This window comes from Lates calcarifer, linkage group LG19 (assembly GCF_001640805.2).
Source record: "Lates calcarifer isolate ASB-BC8 linkage group LG19, TLL_Latcal_v3, whole genome shotgun sequence".
In the NCBI taxonomy this organism is placed as follows: Eukaryota; Metazoa; Chordata; class Actinopteri; family Centropomidae; genus Lates; species Lates calcarifer.
The window spans coordinates 2,613,248-2,632,099 of NC_066851.1; the positions used below are offsets into that span (position 1 = coordinate 2,613,248).

General features: G+C 40.1%; 2 protein-coding genes across 2 annotated transcripts in view; one reads left to right on the forward strand and one right to left on the reverse strand.

Annotated features, from left to right (window-relative positions):
• Window positions 1–4,159: 4,159 nt before the first annotated feature.
• Window positions 4,160–6,621, forward strand: LOC108897884 (gap junction alpha-10 protein-like). The gene is made up of 2 exons (XM_018697685.2): window positions 4,160–5,593; window positions 6,469–6,621. The coding sequence occupies exons 1-2, from the start codon at window positions 4,160–4,162 to the stop codon at window positions 6,505–6,507; spliced, it is 1,473 nt and encodes a 490-aa protein (XP_018553201.1). The 3' UTR covers window positions 6,508–6,621.
• Window positions 6,622–10,196: 3,575 nt separating this feature from the next.
• Window positions 10,197–18,852, reverse strand: part of LOC108897883 (transcription regulator protein BACH2) — a 40,677-nt gene continuing 32,021 nt past the window's right edge. The window contains exons 4-5 of the mRNA XM_018697684.2: window positions 16,614–16,820; window positions 10,197–15,993 (exon numbers count right to left, since the gene is read on the reverse strand). Coding sequence (XP_018553200.1) covers window positions 15,556–15,993; window positions 16,614–16,820 — 645 coding nt within the window. The 3' untranslated portion in view covers window positions 10,197–15,555. The remainder of the gene's footprint in view (window positions 15,994–16,613; window positions 16,821–18,852) is intronic.

An 18,852-nucleotide genomic window follows, 5' to 3' on the forward strand; every position in this document is an offset into this window, starting at 1 on the left:
CAAACAGTTTGTTGCCTGGGTGGGTGGGATCTACAGCGATACACCTGGCCTAAATGTACAGAGTTACATTCCAGCATCAGTTTCTTGGTGAGTTAGGGTCACTAAGTTAATTGAAAGTCCTCATGAGGATATCAAGGCCAGCACGTGGGTGAATTTAGTTAAGGCCTGATGTCAAACAACAGACAGATTGGACTAAGTCCCGCCCTCACCACTCAGCTGTCAGTCAGCATGATGGGCGGAGCTCGTGATGAAGCAGCCACTGGTTGTGTAACCCAATGATCCTGGTGTGACATCTGGCATTTGGCCTCAGCGACCAAAGCAGCAGCTTCTGAAGGGAAAATCAAATCAATGCTACATTGACTCTGTCAGAGCGCGATGGAAACCTAATTAAAGGCCCTGCAGGCACAGCTGGTCATTTTATGTAGCCAAGCACCAGGGCTCTCAAATCAAGCCAGTAATATGTACTATTGCTTTACTCTGAACACTGAGGGAGGGGGTATGTGGGCCTCCCTGAGCAGGATAGTGTCAGCATTCAATATGCTAAAAACTCACACTTATGTCATGTCATTGTTTTTGACATACAGCAATGCATTCTGGTCTAAACTACTTTTTCAACTCAGTAATGTGTGTACTGTAGAAAATGAAGACTTTGAGAACACTGTTTAAAGTTTAAAAATGATGAACTGCATTGATCCTGTGTTATGAATATGGTTATGGGACTTTAAATAGTAAAATTGACTTTTTAAATTGTAAAATTGCTGTAATTAAAACATGAATGTGTTCGCAAACAGCCGCTTATGTAAAGCAGACTCTTGGAGCAGTGGTGTGTGTGTGTGTGTGTGTGTGTGTGTGTGTGTGTGTTCACCCTCCACCTCTCTGGCTGCTAAACGCTCCAGTCCAATATGTTCACCAGCTGATTGCTGTGTTTGTCTGCTGTTTGGTGTTGAACAGGTAGATAGGTTCATCAGGTGGCAGTGTGCTGCTTATGAAAGTGGTGAGAGTGAACCAGAACAGTATGGTTGTGGCAAGACCAAAACAATGAGCTGAAAGATAATACAGAGTTAAGTAAAGCTGATGAGGACTGCAGAGTTCATCACCACAAGTGAAACATTAAACATTACAAATAGTCATTTGACTAAAGTTACTTTTGGGAACTGATACTACTGTTCAAGGTTTGCTCAGCAACACTGGTAAACATGGCAAGACAATGGATTTAAACTTAAACTTATTATCATGAGTAGAGAAATGTTTGTGTGGAATGAATGTACCTGTATCCATGGCAATATTTATATGGTAAAAAAAAAAATTACTGCAGTTAGCAGAAGTTAGCAACTGCCATATTGCCAGATTTGGTACCATCCTGTCTGCACATCACCAAAACCTGCGGTTACTCACTGTGTCTGGTAACCTGTGTTATAACTGGAGACACTGTACAAGTCAAACTGTACAGATAAAACCAGCCAGACACAGCTCGTCAGCAGGACAAATAATGAGCTTTAAACATGTTGGCAGGTTTGTGTTTTTTGTATTTCTGGAAATAAAGAAAGAGAAAAGACCATGAAACTGTTGAAATGATTTGGTTGCTTTTTCACAGTTTCTACTGATGACAAAGGTCATTTCTAAATGCCATCATGAATCTCATGTGGGAATGAAAGTTTTCAGACTTTTACAGCGTCCCTGTATGTACTTTGTTGAATTGAATTTACACAGCAGGGATGCCAGGCAGTCATGCATGCATGAATATACCCAACCTACCAAATTAAAATCTGTGTGCAAGAATGGCAGGTGGGACATGATCCATTAAACCACATTATCCTCATTAGATTGGTGAACTGAGTCGAACTTAAATGTTAAGGCCTCCCTGCAGGCTCACTAACATCTTTATGTTGATGGCACCAGGAGCAGGTCCTATGTGAAAAACCAGCCATAAACAAATATCACCCTCTCTCTGTCAGAGAGGGTGATATTGATGGTACTGGTTGCAGTTGGCACTGCTGGCGTGGGAGGGGGGTGGGGTGGGGGGCTTTGTGCCGTCGGGAGGCGATCGATGCTCACATCCTGTGAACCCAGCATGTAACACGGGAGAGCACTCCCAACACACAGGCAGCCACAGCGCACACACAGATACACAGACAAACAAAGACAGAGGGGAGCAAAGGGATGCGGACTGGAGTTTGGGACCGGCACAAGAAGACCGCCAAACACCTCCATGGGGTAGCCAACACAGGCACTGTCAATTCCTAGGATGCGTATATAAACATGATGAAATGCATCAAGAGGCAAAGAGGGAACCCATACCAGTGATATGTAAGTGTTACTAAAATGGTGGATTCATTGAATGCAGTCATTTGCTGTTATGTCATGCTGCCAAAAGTCCAACACATTGGTCCAGGAATAACTCATGTGCAATAGTTTTCTCAGATGGCCTGGATAGTTATTGTAAATGTTGTATTTTTTATTTGTTATTATTGTTGTATAAAGACAGAAAACCAGACCACACTTGGTACATTTTATTTGTATGTCGGATGTAAAGTCTGGCATGAATAGAATTAGCATGTTAGTTCATGTTAGCGTCCGACCAGGGTCAGGACAGGGCTTGTCTCCATGATTGACATGATTGACAGTGATGTCTTTTTGTCACCTGATTTGATTAGCACACCAAGCACATCACCTGTCAGGATGTCAGTGGTCTCTGCGTTTTTAAAACTGAAAAAAGAAAAAGAAAACAGCTTTCTAATTTCTCTGCAGCTAGCCATGGAACTCAGTTTAAACGATATCTACAACATCTCAATGAAATAGCTGTTTGTGATGTTTGGAATGGACACACACTTGATTTTGTCTCAGTCCCACAGACACTGTCCTGCTGCCAGAAATATTTACTAAAGCACCAAACCTGGATTAATCCGCCACTGAAAATAGTCCTCAACAAATGCACTATTTCCACTTCTTTGAGTAACATTTGCTAAAAACTACAGCATTGAGCTGTTGTAGACAATGAGTGAACATGTTTTAAAAATAAATCTAATCATCGTCATCAAAGATTTACTGGGATTTTAAAAATCCAGAGTAAGACCAGCCTTATTCTTTAAAGGATAACTGACATTTGATTTAAACTTTGGTTTTATTTTCTTGGTTTTGGGCACTGATTCTACCAGTTGTGATAACACTTTACTCATCAAAGTAGATCTTGGGATCTTGGAAACAGGGCAACAAACAGAAGATTGTGTACAATCACCCTGCTAGATCTATCTGGAATTACTGTTTCCTATAAACATCTGCAGCAGCTTACAACCTAACCCTCTGCTTCAACTTACAGTAGTTGTGCGCACAGTAAGTTTGTTAGTGACATTTCTGCTTTACCTACGTTTGGTTTTACCTCCAGGGGATGCACTAAATCAATTTAGTGATTGAGTGCTATTTTATCAGAACTGATAGAACTGATGGCCAGAGTCACAAAAATACTAGAATTACCCCCTCACAGTTGTATGGCTCCGCCAACTGGTCGGTTATAAAGGAATTTAATGAAAGATATTAAATTCATGTGTTGACATAATGGAAGCTGATATGTCACTATGTTGACATGCATGAGACACATGCTGTCCTCACTCACACTATTTTACAGAGAAGTACAGAGGGTTAATAGAGACCAGATGTCCTTCCAGAGATGCTGTCTTCACAGGAATGGGACTGAAAACATAATGTTTCAGGCCATGGCTGTCTCCTGCTGTGGTTGTGGCCAGCACAGATGCATAACGACCCAAGCTGTAATAAACTGGGGCCTTCCTTTCACATTTTTAAAGGAATCCTTATTAAATATGCAGACTGGCTTTCTGGGGCTAACACGCTGCATGTGGCGATGGATGGATTACACAGTGGGCCTATGGGTCACAGGCTCAGGGGCTAAATCCTCTGTATGAAGAGAATTAATGTTTATTGTTTGAAGTCATAGAGCTCAGTTAAAAGACACAAAATAACCACACGGAGACACACATGACTTCAAAGACAAGAAAAATGACCATAAGAAGACAAAACGACCATCAAGGAGTGTAGGGCCTTTTACCTGTGTGTGCCCAGGGGCTTTTGTTCTCATAATCTTTCAATACATGCTGTGTCTCCACAGTTTGAGGACATGTGGCAGTGAAGTGGTGAGAAGCTGACCATGGGTGACTGGAACCTGTTGGGCAGCATCCTAGAGGAGGTCCACATTCATTCCACCATTGTGGGCAAGATCTGGCTTACCATACTCTTCATCTTCCGCATGCTGATCCTGGGAGCAGCTGCTGAGGACGTATGGGATGATGAGCAGTCTGAGTTTGTTTGCAACACTGACCAGCCAGGCTGCAAGGCAGTCTGCTATGACCGTGCCTTCCCCATCTCTCTCATTCGCTTCTGGGTCTTGCAGGTCATCTTTGTGTCTGCGCCCTCGCTGGTCTACATGGGCCATGCCCTCTACTGCATCCGAGCATTGGAGAAGGAACGCCACCGCAGACGGGCCCAGTTGAAAGAGGAGCTGGACGAGGCTGAGTTAGCGCTGGACGACCATAAGCGCATGGAGAGGGAGTTGAGGAGGCTAGACGAGCAGAGGAAGGTGAAGAAGGCTCCTCTCAGAGGCTCTCTGTTGAGAACCTACATCATCCATATCCTTACACGCTCTGTGGTGGAGGTCTGCTTTATCCTGGGCCAGTATATACTCTACGGTGTCCAACTGGAGCCACTCTACAAGTGTGAGAGGCTACCTTGCCCCAACAGTGTGGACTGCTACATCTCCAGGCCCACAGAGAAGACAATTTTCATGGTCTTCATGATTGTGATTGCTGGTGTTTCACTTTTCCTCAACATTCTGGAAATATCTCACCTGGGCATCAGGAAAATCAAACAGACATTGTATGGAGAGAGGTACACAGAAGATGACAGTTTGATTTACAAGTCCAGGAAGAAGGCATCCTTACCACACCTTTGTGTTATGACCAATTTACCACCTCATAATGGGCCTTTGACCCAGACCTTCAAAGTGATCCCAGAGGTGGACATGAAGCCTTACCATTACAGCACTGGGCTCAAAGCCAACCAGGACGCACCAAGACACAACAGTTTGGCTCATCTGGGACACAGTCAGACCAGCTATATCTGCCCCCAACCTAGGATACTACCCAGGTCTGGCCAGAACTGTGCAATGCAAGGTCCCCAAACCCAAGGTCCAGAGGGCCACACAGCCATGGTGGACCACCATCCACCCTGGGCTTCAGCTGTGTCCAATGTGGAAGGAAGTGCAGCAAGCCGTCTTGATGACACCCATGAGGAAGAACACCCTCACCCCAGCCATTTAGAAGCTCTGCTGTCCAGTAGCAGCTTTAAGCCCAGCGCTATCAGAGACCTCGATGAGGATGATCGAAGGGAGTCAGTGGAGAGTGAGGTCCTGATCCCCAACCCCAGAAAGACCAGCTTCATGATCAGGCCGCCCTCTGAGAGCTTGTCCTCCATCAGTGGCTCCACGAGCCCGTCCTTACATACCTCAGAGGAGTCGGATGAATTAGGCTCCCTGCAGGGAGACATGCCCATGATGCCGCCTGCTGGAGGCCGGAGAATGTCAATGGCAAGTACAGTCTCATGCATCCAAATCACAATCACAGAGGAAAGTTGCTAAACTCAGGTTATACCTGACAATCTGGGAGCAGCTCCCCCAACTGGGTCTCATCTTCCATTGTTTTCTACAGCATAATAATCCTTATCTTCTATATATCAAACCAAAAAACAAAGCCAGTTCACTGGGAGTAATTAAGTTAAATATTTAATCTGCTAAATGAACCAACAAATTCGGCCAAAACATGCAACATGATGTAGAGAGAAATGGTAAGAGACAGCAGAGAAGATGAGGTGGTGTATTGGGGAGATTATTATTGCTATCATTATTATTATTAGTAGTAGAAGTAGTACAGTTTTATATTATTAATATATTTTATATTAATATTCTATATTATATACATTTTGCAGGTCATAAATACTGAGATATACAGAGCCAAAGTTGTGCACTCATGTTAATTTCATGTAATATGTTTTAGAAATACCTTATATATTATCTCTTAATTTACACTGTTTACACTTTAACATCCATTTAACATATTAAAATGTTGACTAAACACTATAAGTTCTCTTCTTCATAACAGCAGCCATATATATATGTGTGTGTGTGTGTGTGTGTGTGTGTGTGTATTTTTTTAAACATCCATATTTAAAGTGTTACCACACAAACAATGATGCAAAAAAAATAAATAAATAAATAAATAAATAATGGTGAAGTGCATGAATAAGCATCAGTAGTGGTTTTCCAGAAGAATGTATGTATTTGCACCTTGTGTGTGTTTTGCACTTTTTGTGCTTATTAGGTGGGAGGGGGGTGTTTGGTGAACTAATGAAGCATTGACAATGAGGTGTTTACTGAGGTGTTTTGTGTCTTCTTGTCCTTCTCAGAGTATGTTTCTGGATATCTCCTCTATCATGAAGAAGTGATGAGATGAGGCTAACATCATGTCCATTGAAGCTGTGTTCCACAGCCCAGCTGGGTCACAAACAGGGGAGGAACTGTATCAGTGATCCAGTCATCAGCATTGATCCACTGCTCAAAGTCACATGGGGCCAAAACCAGTCAAACAGTCAGCCATGATGAGACAGCCTAAGCCCAGTATGTTTTGGATTTGAAGCACCTTAGAACGCCTACATGTGGGTACTAACAGGAAAGGATTGTATCTTTTTACAAATGTGTACATGGTTCCATGTGTTGATTGAATTTTTAAGATTGTACAGAAACAACACTGGATTATGGAGCACTCTCCTCAGAGGATCTGTTTGCTTCTGTAATATGGACTTTATATGCTTCATTTTCTAAGTCAAAGACTTGATTAGAATATGTGTGTATCTGTATAGTAATTTATATACAGTCATTTCAAGAGGAATTATGATACTTTCTATTATATTCAGATTAAATGCTTCTTAACAAAACAGCAACTTTTTTCAACATATTTCATCGAGATCCACACACCAACACCAAACCATAGAATTCTCATGCTTTTTGATTTATTTCTCAACAAAAATTGCCTAGACAAAATGTTTTTCATATCAAATAAACAAAACATGACATGTTGCACACTATTTACAAAGAAAATCTAAACAAAACAAGTCATTTGAACATTCAAAGTTAAAAAAGGAAATCAAAAATGCTGAATCTGCATATAACAGTCATGTTGCAGGTACTCAAAAAAGAACACATTAAAAATGGCTCACCAAATTCTACAAATACAATAATGTAACCACTGTAAAAAGTTAGAAACAACGCCACAGAAACTTTCTACATGTCTATCATACAGTCCTTACCCATAAAAAGAGGTATGCTGAATCATCCAGGTAGATAAGTGTTAAGTCTGTTCAACAGAGGTTTAAAAAAAAAAAAAAAAACTAAATCACAATCTGAGATTTCATGTGGCCCCGACAAACGCTGTAAACAGATTGGAAGTGCTTCCTTTTGTCTGCCACCATGTATTGTAATTGCAAATGAAAGGCATTAGATTCCAAAATACTAATATCCATTGGGGAAAACTCCTCCCTGATCATCACTGCTCAAGATTTAAACAGTAACTGTTGGGTCTACATGAGTGCTGCATTCAGAGATGTTGGAAAGTTGGAAACTCAAACATCCTAATGAGAGAAATGCAATTTCTAGCTATTCAATTGACAAGTGAGTAGTAGGTCGGTCCCCGGTTTATTGGGGGCGGCTGTGGCTTAGGAGGTAGAGCAGTCGTCCACCAATCAGAAGGTCGGTGGTTCGATTCCCGGCTCCTCCAGTCTGCATGCCGAAGTATCCTTGGCAAGATACTGAACCCAAATTGCCTCCGATGTGTGTGTTTCACATCGGTGTGTGAATGTGTGTGAATGTGTTTAGAAAAAGCACATTAATATATAGAATATGTGCTGTGTGAATGTGTGTGAATGGGGTGAATGTGATCTGTAGTGTAAAGCGCTTTGAGTGGTCGAAAAGACTAGAAAAGCGCTATATAAGTACAGTCCATTTACCAGTCCATTTAATCTGATCTCATGTTAACATGGTAACATACAGTGTAGACAGTGTGGTTCTCAGTCATGTGCTACAGTGGCTGAAGAGTCTGCAGGGTTTTTCTCTCATTAACTGATGAACACACCTTCAGCAGGGAGAAGTGAAAACATGCAGACTCTCTGCACTCACAACATGCCACTAACCAGACACAGTCGTTTCCAAAATGCAATTAAAAACTGTACCAATGGTTTTTGCAGTATTTATAATTATCACTGCTAATCCCGCTGACCATTGTAGATTTTTAACATTAAAAGCATGTGTAGATTCACCTAACTCAAGCAATCTTTAAGCCCCCAGTTAATGCTGAAGTAAATTTGAATGTTAAATGAAATGAAACCTCATCAGAGCATCAGTCAGAGATCTAGAGTGTGTATGAAAGACTGATTAGCAGTAATAAAAAACATATGGAATTTACAAACATTGGACTAAAACAAGAAGAAAAACATTAGTGTAATCCTTTAAATTCTATCATCACCATTTTGATCTCAAACTGCAGTGGTGTTACATATGCTCCATGCTAACTAGTCAACTAATACAACCAGATACTGATACAGTTGCTGTTATATGTATGGATGAGGGAAAAGTCATCATTTCTATTTTAATCCCTGATTAAAAGAGGCAAGTGTTTATTTTTTTCACATACATTCATATTCTTCATGCATCTTAAAAGTACATTATGTGTTACAAGTGTATATTATTTTTTTTTTTTATATTTTAATCTGTAAGGCTGTCTGCCAGAGAGGCTTTAGGACGTCAGGTGAGGAAATCTGAAGAGTCTACTGTTAGAGCGGGAATGATGGGTGAATGAGTTAAACACAGGGCTGTCACCCAGAAGACTGGAGTTGGAATAATTTATCTAATTTATCTGTAGACTAAGTAACTCATTATATTCTTTTCTTTCTTTCTTACTTTTTAATCTTCGAGGCTTTATGGCAGAAAGATTTCAAAAGAAAACAATGACTTAACTGAGTCAATAATCAAGACAGGAGTCCAACCCCAGTCTGCTGAGAGTCTGAGTCCTGTGAGTCCCATCCATCCACCACAACCTGCTGTCTTTATGTAACCTCACCTGACTCTCTATAGCCTCTCTGGCAAACAGTCTTTGCAGATTAAAATATATTTCTGGCCAAAAGAAAGAAACGACAATAATCCCATCTCTACTGGGTGCTAGTGCATGAGGATTACAAATAAAAAAAATAAAAAATCACTCACCTCTGAGAGCAGGCAGGTGAATTCTAAAAAAAGAAAGGAAAAAAACCTCACTTGCCTCTCGGCCATTTCTCAAATTGTAACATCTTTGGACTAAACTTGCTCCATAAATGTGGAATATTGTGTCCATGTTGTGTCTGAGTTGAACCTCTAAAAAATGCAGAGCAACCAACTTTAGTATATTAAATGTTTCCACATCTCTGACGTGCATCATTCCACTAAAACAACATGTGTTTCATTAGAATTTTAGCATGGACGTGTTTAAAACGTCAAAATGAGGCACAGAATCATTTCATGGGCATTTATTCATCTGTGTTATATTGCATATTTTGCCTGATTATATACTAATATTATGTATTTTGTGTCATTTCATTTATTTATTTGATATCGAACACTTTGGGTTTCCATATGTACAGAGGCGGAGATGGACTCTGTTCATTTCACTATTTGTCCCAAAAGGAAACTTCATGAATAATGAAAGAAAACGTCTCAAATAAAGTATCACTGGTTCTCTTTCCGTCAGATAAATACAGTGGGGGTCAGAAGGGGCCACGTCCATGATTTTTACGACACTGATGAACCGACACAGTTTCTTTAAGCTGCAGTGTACTTTCTATTGAATTAATTCCTTTGTTCCTTTACTGGATAGTTTGGCCTCTGTAACCTCTAAGGCAAGAAATTGTAGCTGCACTTGTCCGATTCTTATTTTTCTCCCAAAGTCATCAACACTTTTATCTTATGCCTATAAAAAAAAAACAAAAAAAAAAAAAAACAATTTGCTTTATCAGCTTGTCTATTCAAATTAATTCTCAGGTCTTAATCATATCTTTACAAAACAAGAAGAAGAGATTATCCACAAAGTTGTAAACATACTCACTCCCCTTTAAGTTAAAATATTAATACAACTTAAGTTAAGTACATGTGTGACTTGTAAATCAAGACTTATTTTATCATCAAATTGTCAACAATAACAAAATACAGCCATCAACAAATCCATTCAAAGAAAGGGTAGCGACCTACATTTTACATCTATGCAATTTCCTCTATGCACCCCCACCCTCCCTCACCCGCACCCCAAACCCCCACCCCCAAACAAGAGTCCAAATAAATAAATGAACAAGTTCACATTAAGAAATGAAAGTCTATGAAAATCAGCTGAGCAGTGTTCTTCAGTGTTCTCTGAGCATTTAGTACATTCTAAACAGATGATCACTGGCTAACAGAGTCCTGTGTTGATATCATGGGTGAGATCAGAGACATTGTTAGCACTGTGGTGACGATCAGTTCTTTTCCTTCCAGAACTAACATGGTCAAGCTGCTGATTACTGACTGATCCACCTGGTTTTAAATATCCCAATCTTTTCAAAACGAATAGCTTTACATTTACAAAATGAGACAAAGAAATAGCAGCTCTTTATTTATAGGCTCATTAACCAATTTTTGAAAAATCAAGCGCAGTGAAATGTGAACTGCTGTTTAAATTTCTAGTTTGACCTTCTTCCGCTAAAGGTGAACCCTGATGGATAAAAGAATAAATTCAGATGCCTCGGACATGCTCCACTGTGAAGCTGACAGAGTGTTGGGCAGCAACAGAGCAGACGGCAGCAGCACTCACCCCTGCCACGTGCCTCTCCATTGACTTTTCAACAGCAGATGAATTTGGCATCTCCCTAAATCAATAATGCGCCAGTGTGTTTGTTTGGAACTTTGAACTTCATACCATACACTATTAGGGATACCGATTTGTAAGTAGGACCAGATCGTTTTGCTTAGGATTTGAACAAATTTACATGTGATTTTTCAGTTTGAAAATGTAGGTGTCTTACACCAACATACTATACTAAATACTTTCAGTAGGGATACTTGTCTTATCTATAATACAAGAACAGTGTAGCTAAATACATGATTGCCATAAGTACAAACACTAAATTCTTACTACTTTTAAGACAATAAATACATGGGTCAAAAAGAGCACTTATGATTTGTTTAATCTGTAGTTTAAATGACCAGACCAGTGTGTTTAAGATTTACCCCATTTAAAATGGATCATGTATACTTAACATTACTACCTTCAATTTTCCAAAGCATAACATAGTATTTTAGATTTGAGTATCTTTTTTTCCTACTCTCCAGGCAGGTATTGGTTTCCATTCATTTCACTATAGAATAATATATATTATGTATAGTAGCTTCAGAAAGTATTCAGTTCTTTTTGCACACTTTATTGTGTTGTAGAATTAATTTGAAACAGATAAAATTGCCATTTTTGCCCATCAGTATACACTCAATAATCTATACTGACCATATGAAAACATGTTTTCACAAATTTTTGGTAAAATAAAAAACTGAACTCTCTCATGTACTCTTTAGTATTGAGACCCTTATATCAGTATTCTGTAGAAGCTCCTTTCGCAGCAGTTACAGCTTCAAGTCCTCTTGGGCAAGTCTCTTCAAGTTCCACACTGGATTTGGGCAGTGTATCTCATTCTTTCTGAAAGATCCTCTAAAGCTCTGTCAGATTGGATGGGAAGTGTCTGTGAACTGTCATCATCAGGTCTCTCCACAGACGTTCTGTGGGGTTTAAAGTCTGGGTTTTGGCTGAGTCACTCAGGGAAAGTGTCCTGAAGACAGTCCAGTGTTGTCTTCAGGTCATTGTTGTGCTGAGAGATGAACTGTCTCCCCAGTCTCAGGTCATGTTCACTCTGGAGTAGCGACCTCTCTGTATTTGGCTGCATTCATTCTTCCTTCAGTTCTGACCAGTCTACCTGTCCCTGCTGCTGAGAAGCTCCCTCATAGCCTGATGCTGCCACCACCATGCTTCACCACAGGGATGGTATAAGCCAGATAATGAGCAGGGTCTGTTGTTTGCCAGACGGTGTTTGGCAGTTCTGATCAAAGGGTTTAACTTTTGTCAAACCTCTGTGCTCATTTACAGTGGCATTAGATTTCCCCCTAGTGTTTCCAAGTGGTATTAATGTTGGCGTTGTTGTAAAAAGGAACATAGTTAGTTTAATCACTGCTCATTTTAGAAAGGTCAAACATGTTATTTACTTAGATTATAAAACAGATGATGAGGCAACTGTTTCTGTGGTAGCATTAGCAACATGGCTACCACTACCAACCTGGCTACTGTCCAAAGCAAGGGACAACTGCAAGAATCCCAGCTTGACATGGAAACCCTGATCTCAGAGCTGTGATAAAGGCAGAGTAAAGCACCCTGTTGTATTAATAAGTGGGCAGGTCTTGATACTTAAATAATGCAGACTGGCCCTCTCCAGTCCCAGAGCTCTCTCCATTGTCATTCTGGCCATAGACTCTACCGGGACAAATCCTGGTGGACAGTAAAAAAAAATCCATAGAGTCAAACCCAGAGGAAAAGTCCTGGGCTGAATTTCTGTCCCAGTCCAACCATAGCTCTCTCCATGTGAAGACCTATCTGAGGTTCACTCTTGTTGTACTACGGTTTCTATCACTCTCCCTCTTCACCTTCTTTGCCTCCTCCGACAACGAGGCTCTTTTTCTTTTGCTGGGTAGAGTTGGTTACTCTGGTTGTTCCACCATCTGCCATTTCAACTGCCTGAAGAAAACTACCGTTAGCTAGTCCTCTTTGTGTTCTGGTTGCAGTAGTAGGTGCACTTCTTTTGAGCCTACATTTTTCACACCAGGTGGTAGACAGAATTGCATAGTGAAAGTGAGGCTAGGGAAGCAGTCTAAACTATGATGGCGTCATTGTTGTATAGGCATTACACTGTACGCCTACCAAGAGTTCCCTGGTCTTCATGTCTTGGTTTTGCATCGTGAACTGTGAGACCTTAGACACAGTTTGTAATGTTTGTCCCATCAATTCATTTTGTTACAGGTGGACTCCAATCAAATTCTAGACTCATCTCAAGGATAATTAAAACAAAAAGGATGCACCTGACTATAATTTGGAATACCTTTTTACCAAAGAGAGAGTTCAGTTTTAGATTCTTAATAAATTTGCAAAAATTTCTAAAAACATCTTTCATTATGGGTTATTGATGGGCAAAAATGGCAATTTTATCAATTCAAAATTATTGCAGAAAATGATGGCATCTACTTTCTGAACCACTGTAAATCAAATAGGAAAGCTGCTTCACATGAGCGATCCATCACTTATTTCACATACATCATTTCTGATATTCATCTTATTTGTTTACCATTTTAGTATTTTAGTTCTAATGTACAGACTTATTAAGTCAACCTTCTGTTACAGTTTCAGGGAACACCTAATTTAACAGGACCTGTCGTTCCTCTATAATGAGTATATGAATAATAATAATAATTTTTTTAGAAAGAAGCAGGAAATTCTGTACAGCAATAGTAACATATATTGACAAACTCTCTAGGCAATTTTTAATTTCCAGAGGTGTTTCCTTATTAGACCTGCTAAGATCACAATGTCTGGAAAATAACTATGTTTTACTGTTTTTGTTTGCTTCAGTAAAGAAAGGTCACAGTACCAATTAATTAAAATTCTAAGAAAGAGCACAGAATAGACTGTGTCTCCATTTCCACTATAACTGTCACTAAATTACATATTTCTTTCTAGGAACTTTTCAGCTCCTTGTTAGGAAATGCTTGGGAAACTACAGGAACCTGTAAAAATAAAGCATCACCCAGTTTGACCATCATGTATGTAACAACAACAAAAGCAGAAATGATGCAATAATCAGGCTCAAGCAGCTTTCAGCTTTTCCACATTGATTTTCATACCAAACAGAAATCAACTGAAAACCATTGCAGTATGCTTTGGAAAATCAGTCAGCAGAAATATAAGTTGTTACTGGTGTGGTCCTAACCTATTTGGACATGTTTGCTCTTAATTAGTGCCAGGTGTCACCTCTTGGAGGTACTGGGCAGTGCTTCAGTTTTGTAATGTTCTATCTCTTAGCACAGATATGAAAAAAGGCAGAAGAGAAATGTGTAGAAACGTCCATCTGAGTACAAGAGAAAGTAAAAGTGAAGGTTTTCAAATGAAGTTTTGCATAATGAGAATTCATTTGAGCATTTCATCTGATGTAAAATTTTACAAATACACACCTTTGGTAACATTTTACTTTAAAGTCCTGTGTCACTCAACAGTTACTGGATCACTTGAAATGTCAAGTCATATCACAAAATGTAAGTTGTCTGACATTGTACCATGCACTGAATTATCTAAAGTATTAGTCCAACATTTTGGGGAATACAGCCTATGTTTGTTTTCCTTTTTAGAGTGAGATGAGAACGTGCGTATAAAGTACAGACATAGAGTCTGGACCTGGTTAAGAAGACCTCTAAAGCTGACAAATTAACATGTTGCATCTCCTGTCTTTAATTTGTACACAAACAGAAGCAAAAAAAAAAAAAAACAACCAGCAGGTTTGCTAGATGTTGGCACAGTGACAGTGCACAGCTTTCTGAGGTCTTGTGCCATGTTCACATCATATTGTTCAGGCCATGATTATAAGTGGCAGAGTGGAATGAAAATATGTTGACATTAGGTTCCTAATTGTATTTCCTTGTCAGAGATTTTGTCTGCTACATCTCCCTCTTGGTGAAAAGAATCAAAGCAGTGTTAACAGATTCAGAGGCTGCAGGTCCACCATAACTGCTAGTAATAGTGTGTGCTAGGTTTGTCAAGAAATACCATAGTTCCAGCACTCTAGCAAAAATCACAAATTCAAATTCAGTCATTGTGCTAACCTAGGCTAACCTTGTTCTGACTCAAGCTCTGTACTTAACACACAGACATGAGGGTAGAATAAATCTTTTCATCTCACTCTCAGAAAGACAGAAAATAAGAATGTCTGCCAAAATGTTTAACTACATCCCTCAGTCAGCCAGACGTGGTCAGATACAAATTGTTTACTGGAAATCAGTTCTCTGTACCCAAGTAATTAGAAAAGTTTAGACAGGACTCTAAGGTAAAGTGCATGTACACGTTAACAGGGACATTACCGAACATTCTGTGGAATTCCTGAGTTTAACCTCCCGTGATGCACGAGAGAGCTGGGGAAGCTGACAGGAAGAAAAAGTCAGGACGATAGACAGAGAAAGAGAGAGAGAGAAAGCTGCCAGTGCTTTTGTTTTATACCAGTCTAAAAATATCTGTTGAACAGTATTGCTGATAAGATAATGCTTGTGTCATCCATTACAAAAAAAGAAAAAAAATACTTCAAATATCAAGTTATAGACAAGACAAGTGTGTCACAGACCAAACTGTTTGCCACCGGACTCTAAGTACAGTTCTGTCTGTTCTGTTCCTCTGTCGTGCATTTCTCAGTCATTTCCTGACAGAAATCCACTGTGACAGTGGGGCTACATATTTCCTCAGTGGATTCGTGCACCAGTGGACACTCTGTGTTCTCCTGCCCCAGACCTGACACCTCCACCCCACATTGCCTATCCTCCCCCCCCTGACTGAGACCCACATCAGACAGATACGCAGCCTCACTTTGTTGTGACACAGGTGACCTGGGCTGGGATAAGACGCCGTCAGAGGAAGGCGACGGCGGTATGGATGTGAGGTCGATGCTGGCGGTGACGGGAGGCGGCTGGCTGCCCTGGACGTCCCTGCACACTTGCTGGGAGAGGAAGGAGAGGTTCTGCCACAGCTCAGACATACAGACCTTGAGCTGGTTGCGTTCGCTCAGCAGCTTCTCCTTCTCACACACCTGAGTTCATAAGACAGTGTCAGAGTATCATTAGGTCAGCATGATGGAAATACTGCACACTCCTCAGTGAGCAATTTATTTCTGGTAGGTATGATAAAATCAAAAACTCTCCAAAAAAAACGTTGTGATCTGAGAATCCAGTGAGGTAAGAAACAAGAGCCAGTGACTACAACATGACCGAAACCACTTCATTATGTGGAGGTAAAACTACCCACACCTGAAATGTCAGTAATTATTTCTCATTTCACAGGAAAACTATGTGCACACAATAATGGGAGGTGCAGTATGACACTCTAGAGGCAGGAAGTGGGTTTGTAAACCCCGGATGTAACAAACTGGAATGATCCTTTATTCCTTTAACCCCCCACCACAAGTTGTATCTGATTGCTGTCAAAGAAGTACACAATCAGTTGTTGCTAAACAATGGACTGAGGACTGCAGTTGTCCAATATGGCCACCAGAAGGTGTGTTACATCATCCAAAGACCTGTTACATGACTTTAACTATTTTTATGTTTCTGTCATGTCCAGTAGGTTGCTGTTGTGTTTGACTGAAATGATGCATGTGTGTGTGTATGTGTGTGTGTGTGTGTGTGTGTGTGTGTGTGTGTGTTTGCGCACCAGTTTGCGGATCTCACTCTCCAAGTTCTGGATGCAGTCCAGCTTCCTCTTGCGGCAGCGCTGGGCGGCGATGCGGTTTTTGCTGCGGCGGCGAATGTCGTGGATGAACTCCAGCTGCTCTGAGCTCAGCTTGTGCATCTTGATGAGGATCTGGAAGTCATTGCGTGGCAGGTTGGTGATCTGGTCCACGGGGAAAGGCAGCTTTACCTAAAAAGAAACACGTGGTTTTATTTCATTTTATAAAGTATTTCTTAGTCAAAATCATCAGCAGAACATCATGTGATGACAGCTCCACCAACTCCTGAGCAAACTCCATTTCATGATAAAGACCATGAGATGTGGAGCTTGTATTAAGATTATTTTGTCAAACTACTGACTCACAGCTTACTTTGTAATTATACTGTTAGGCATTATATTATTAACATTACGTTACAACTGACCATCTATCAAAGGTAAAAGGACAGTGCTTTTTATTATAAAGACACAAACCCAACATAATGCATCTTATGTTGGATCAATGCTACAGCTGTCTATGAGGCATTTCTTTTATTAGACAACCAAAAATACAATAACTAGCTGCATCATAAAGCCATAATCCATCCATCCATTATCTATAGCAGTTATCCTATACTTTTACTTCTGTACTTTTACTTAAGATTTCTAATGCAGCACTTTCACTTGGAGTAATTCATAATTGTTACTTTTTCTTGAATAGAGGATGTGAATACTTATTCACCTGGCACTCTGTAACAGGGGTACAACTTTAATCCTAAATTGACGGATGGAGAGAAATGTGGTATAAAATCCACTGGGTGTCAGTATTAAGCTGCTTATTGATTCCAGCAGCTCTGACACAAACACAAAGAGGACACAGGATGAGCTCTTTGTTTCTCAGGCAATGTTGGCCTCAGTCGTTCAAAATTTGAAATGTCTATTAACAAGTTCTTTCTCATTTGCTATTTCTCTCTTTATTGATATATATATGCATTTTAATTCAATTAGTGGCTGTGTATCATTGAACATTTATTGTTTGTGGTTTATGTATTTACTAATGGAAGCATATATTGACATTTTAAATCATTTTGTATATATCCATTAATGTAGCCATTCCATCCAATTAACTAATGTGAATGAACCTTTCTTTGTTTTCTTGCTTACTTCACTTTGCCTTGTCAGTGCATTGTGTGTAATTAGTGTGTTATGTAAGTATCACTGGGTTATGGCTGTATCTGAATTCTTGCTTTTCAAACATTCTTCGTTTAATTCATTAGAGCCCCTGATAAGTGAATACTGCATGTGTTGACTATTCTTACTCTGTGTTTCCTCCATGTTATATATCAGAGCAGTGTGCTTTCTCTTTATACCAGCAGTGTTCAGCACAGAGCTGCCAGTATACAGCAATGACATCATTCACAGAGGAAAGGGATAAGAGAGGCACGTGTGTGTGTGTGTGTGTGTGAGAGAGAGAGAGAGAGAGAGAGAGAGAGAGAGGAGAGAGAGAGAGAGAGAGAGAGAGTGTGTTGTTTAGGTGCTGCCTGCCTGTCCTTTACTCTATAGACATCTATATATAGCTGCATGACTCTCAGCAGTCACATAATAAGGTTGGAATGACAAAGTGAGCCTTGGATGGTCATAAATCCCCTAACCAATCTCTCTGTCTCTCTCTGGTGCTCTGGTTTCCATTTTTAACACTGTGTGTATCCTTTGAGATGCTCATTCTCTCACTTGCTGGTGTTTTAACAAAAACTTGTTTAGGGTGTTCACATCAACATTAGCATTGGGATAAACTTAACAGAATAATTGTAGTGTATCAAATGTTAAATAAAGATCAGGGCATGCCTGACTGTTGGCGTATGGTTGATATCCACCCTAATATTTACAGGATTATCGTGAAGTACAGTAACTGAATGAGAGTTCTGAAATCAATTTATGAGTGCAAAGACAGTGATCGCAGTTCCACCACAGCCGTCACAGCGTGCTGGTCACATGGTTTAAATGCAGAGAAAAGAGTGAAAAAAAAATCTGTTAGCCCCAGGAATAATTCAACACTGACAGCATTCAATGTGTTGAACTATTCCCAGCACAGCACCAATGTTTAGATGAAGCATTATGCCAGTACATGCTGGGGGTAATATACTGTAGCGATTCAAGAAGGTTTGATGGTCGTATCATCTATCAGTAAACAACACAGAATTTTTAATCAATAGTATTGTATGTGTTGTACATGGGCATCAGGTGC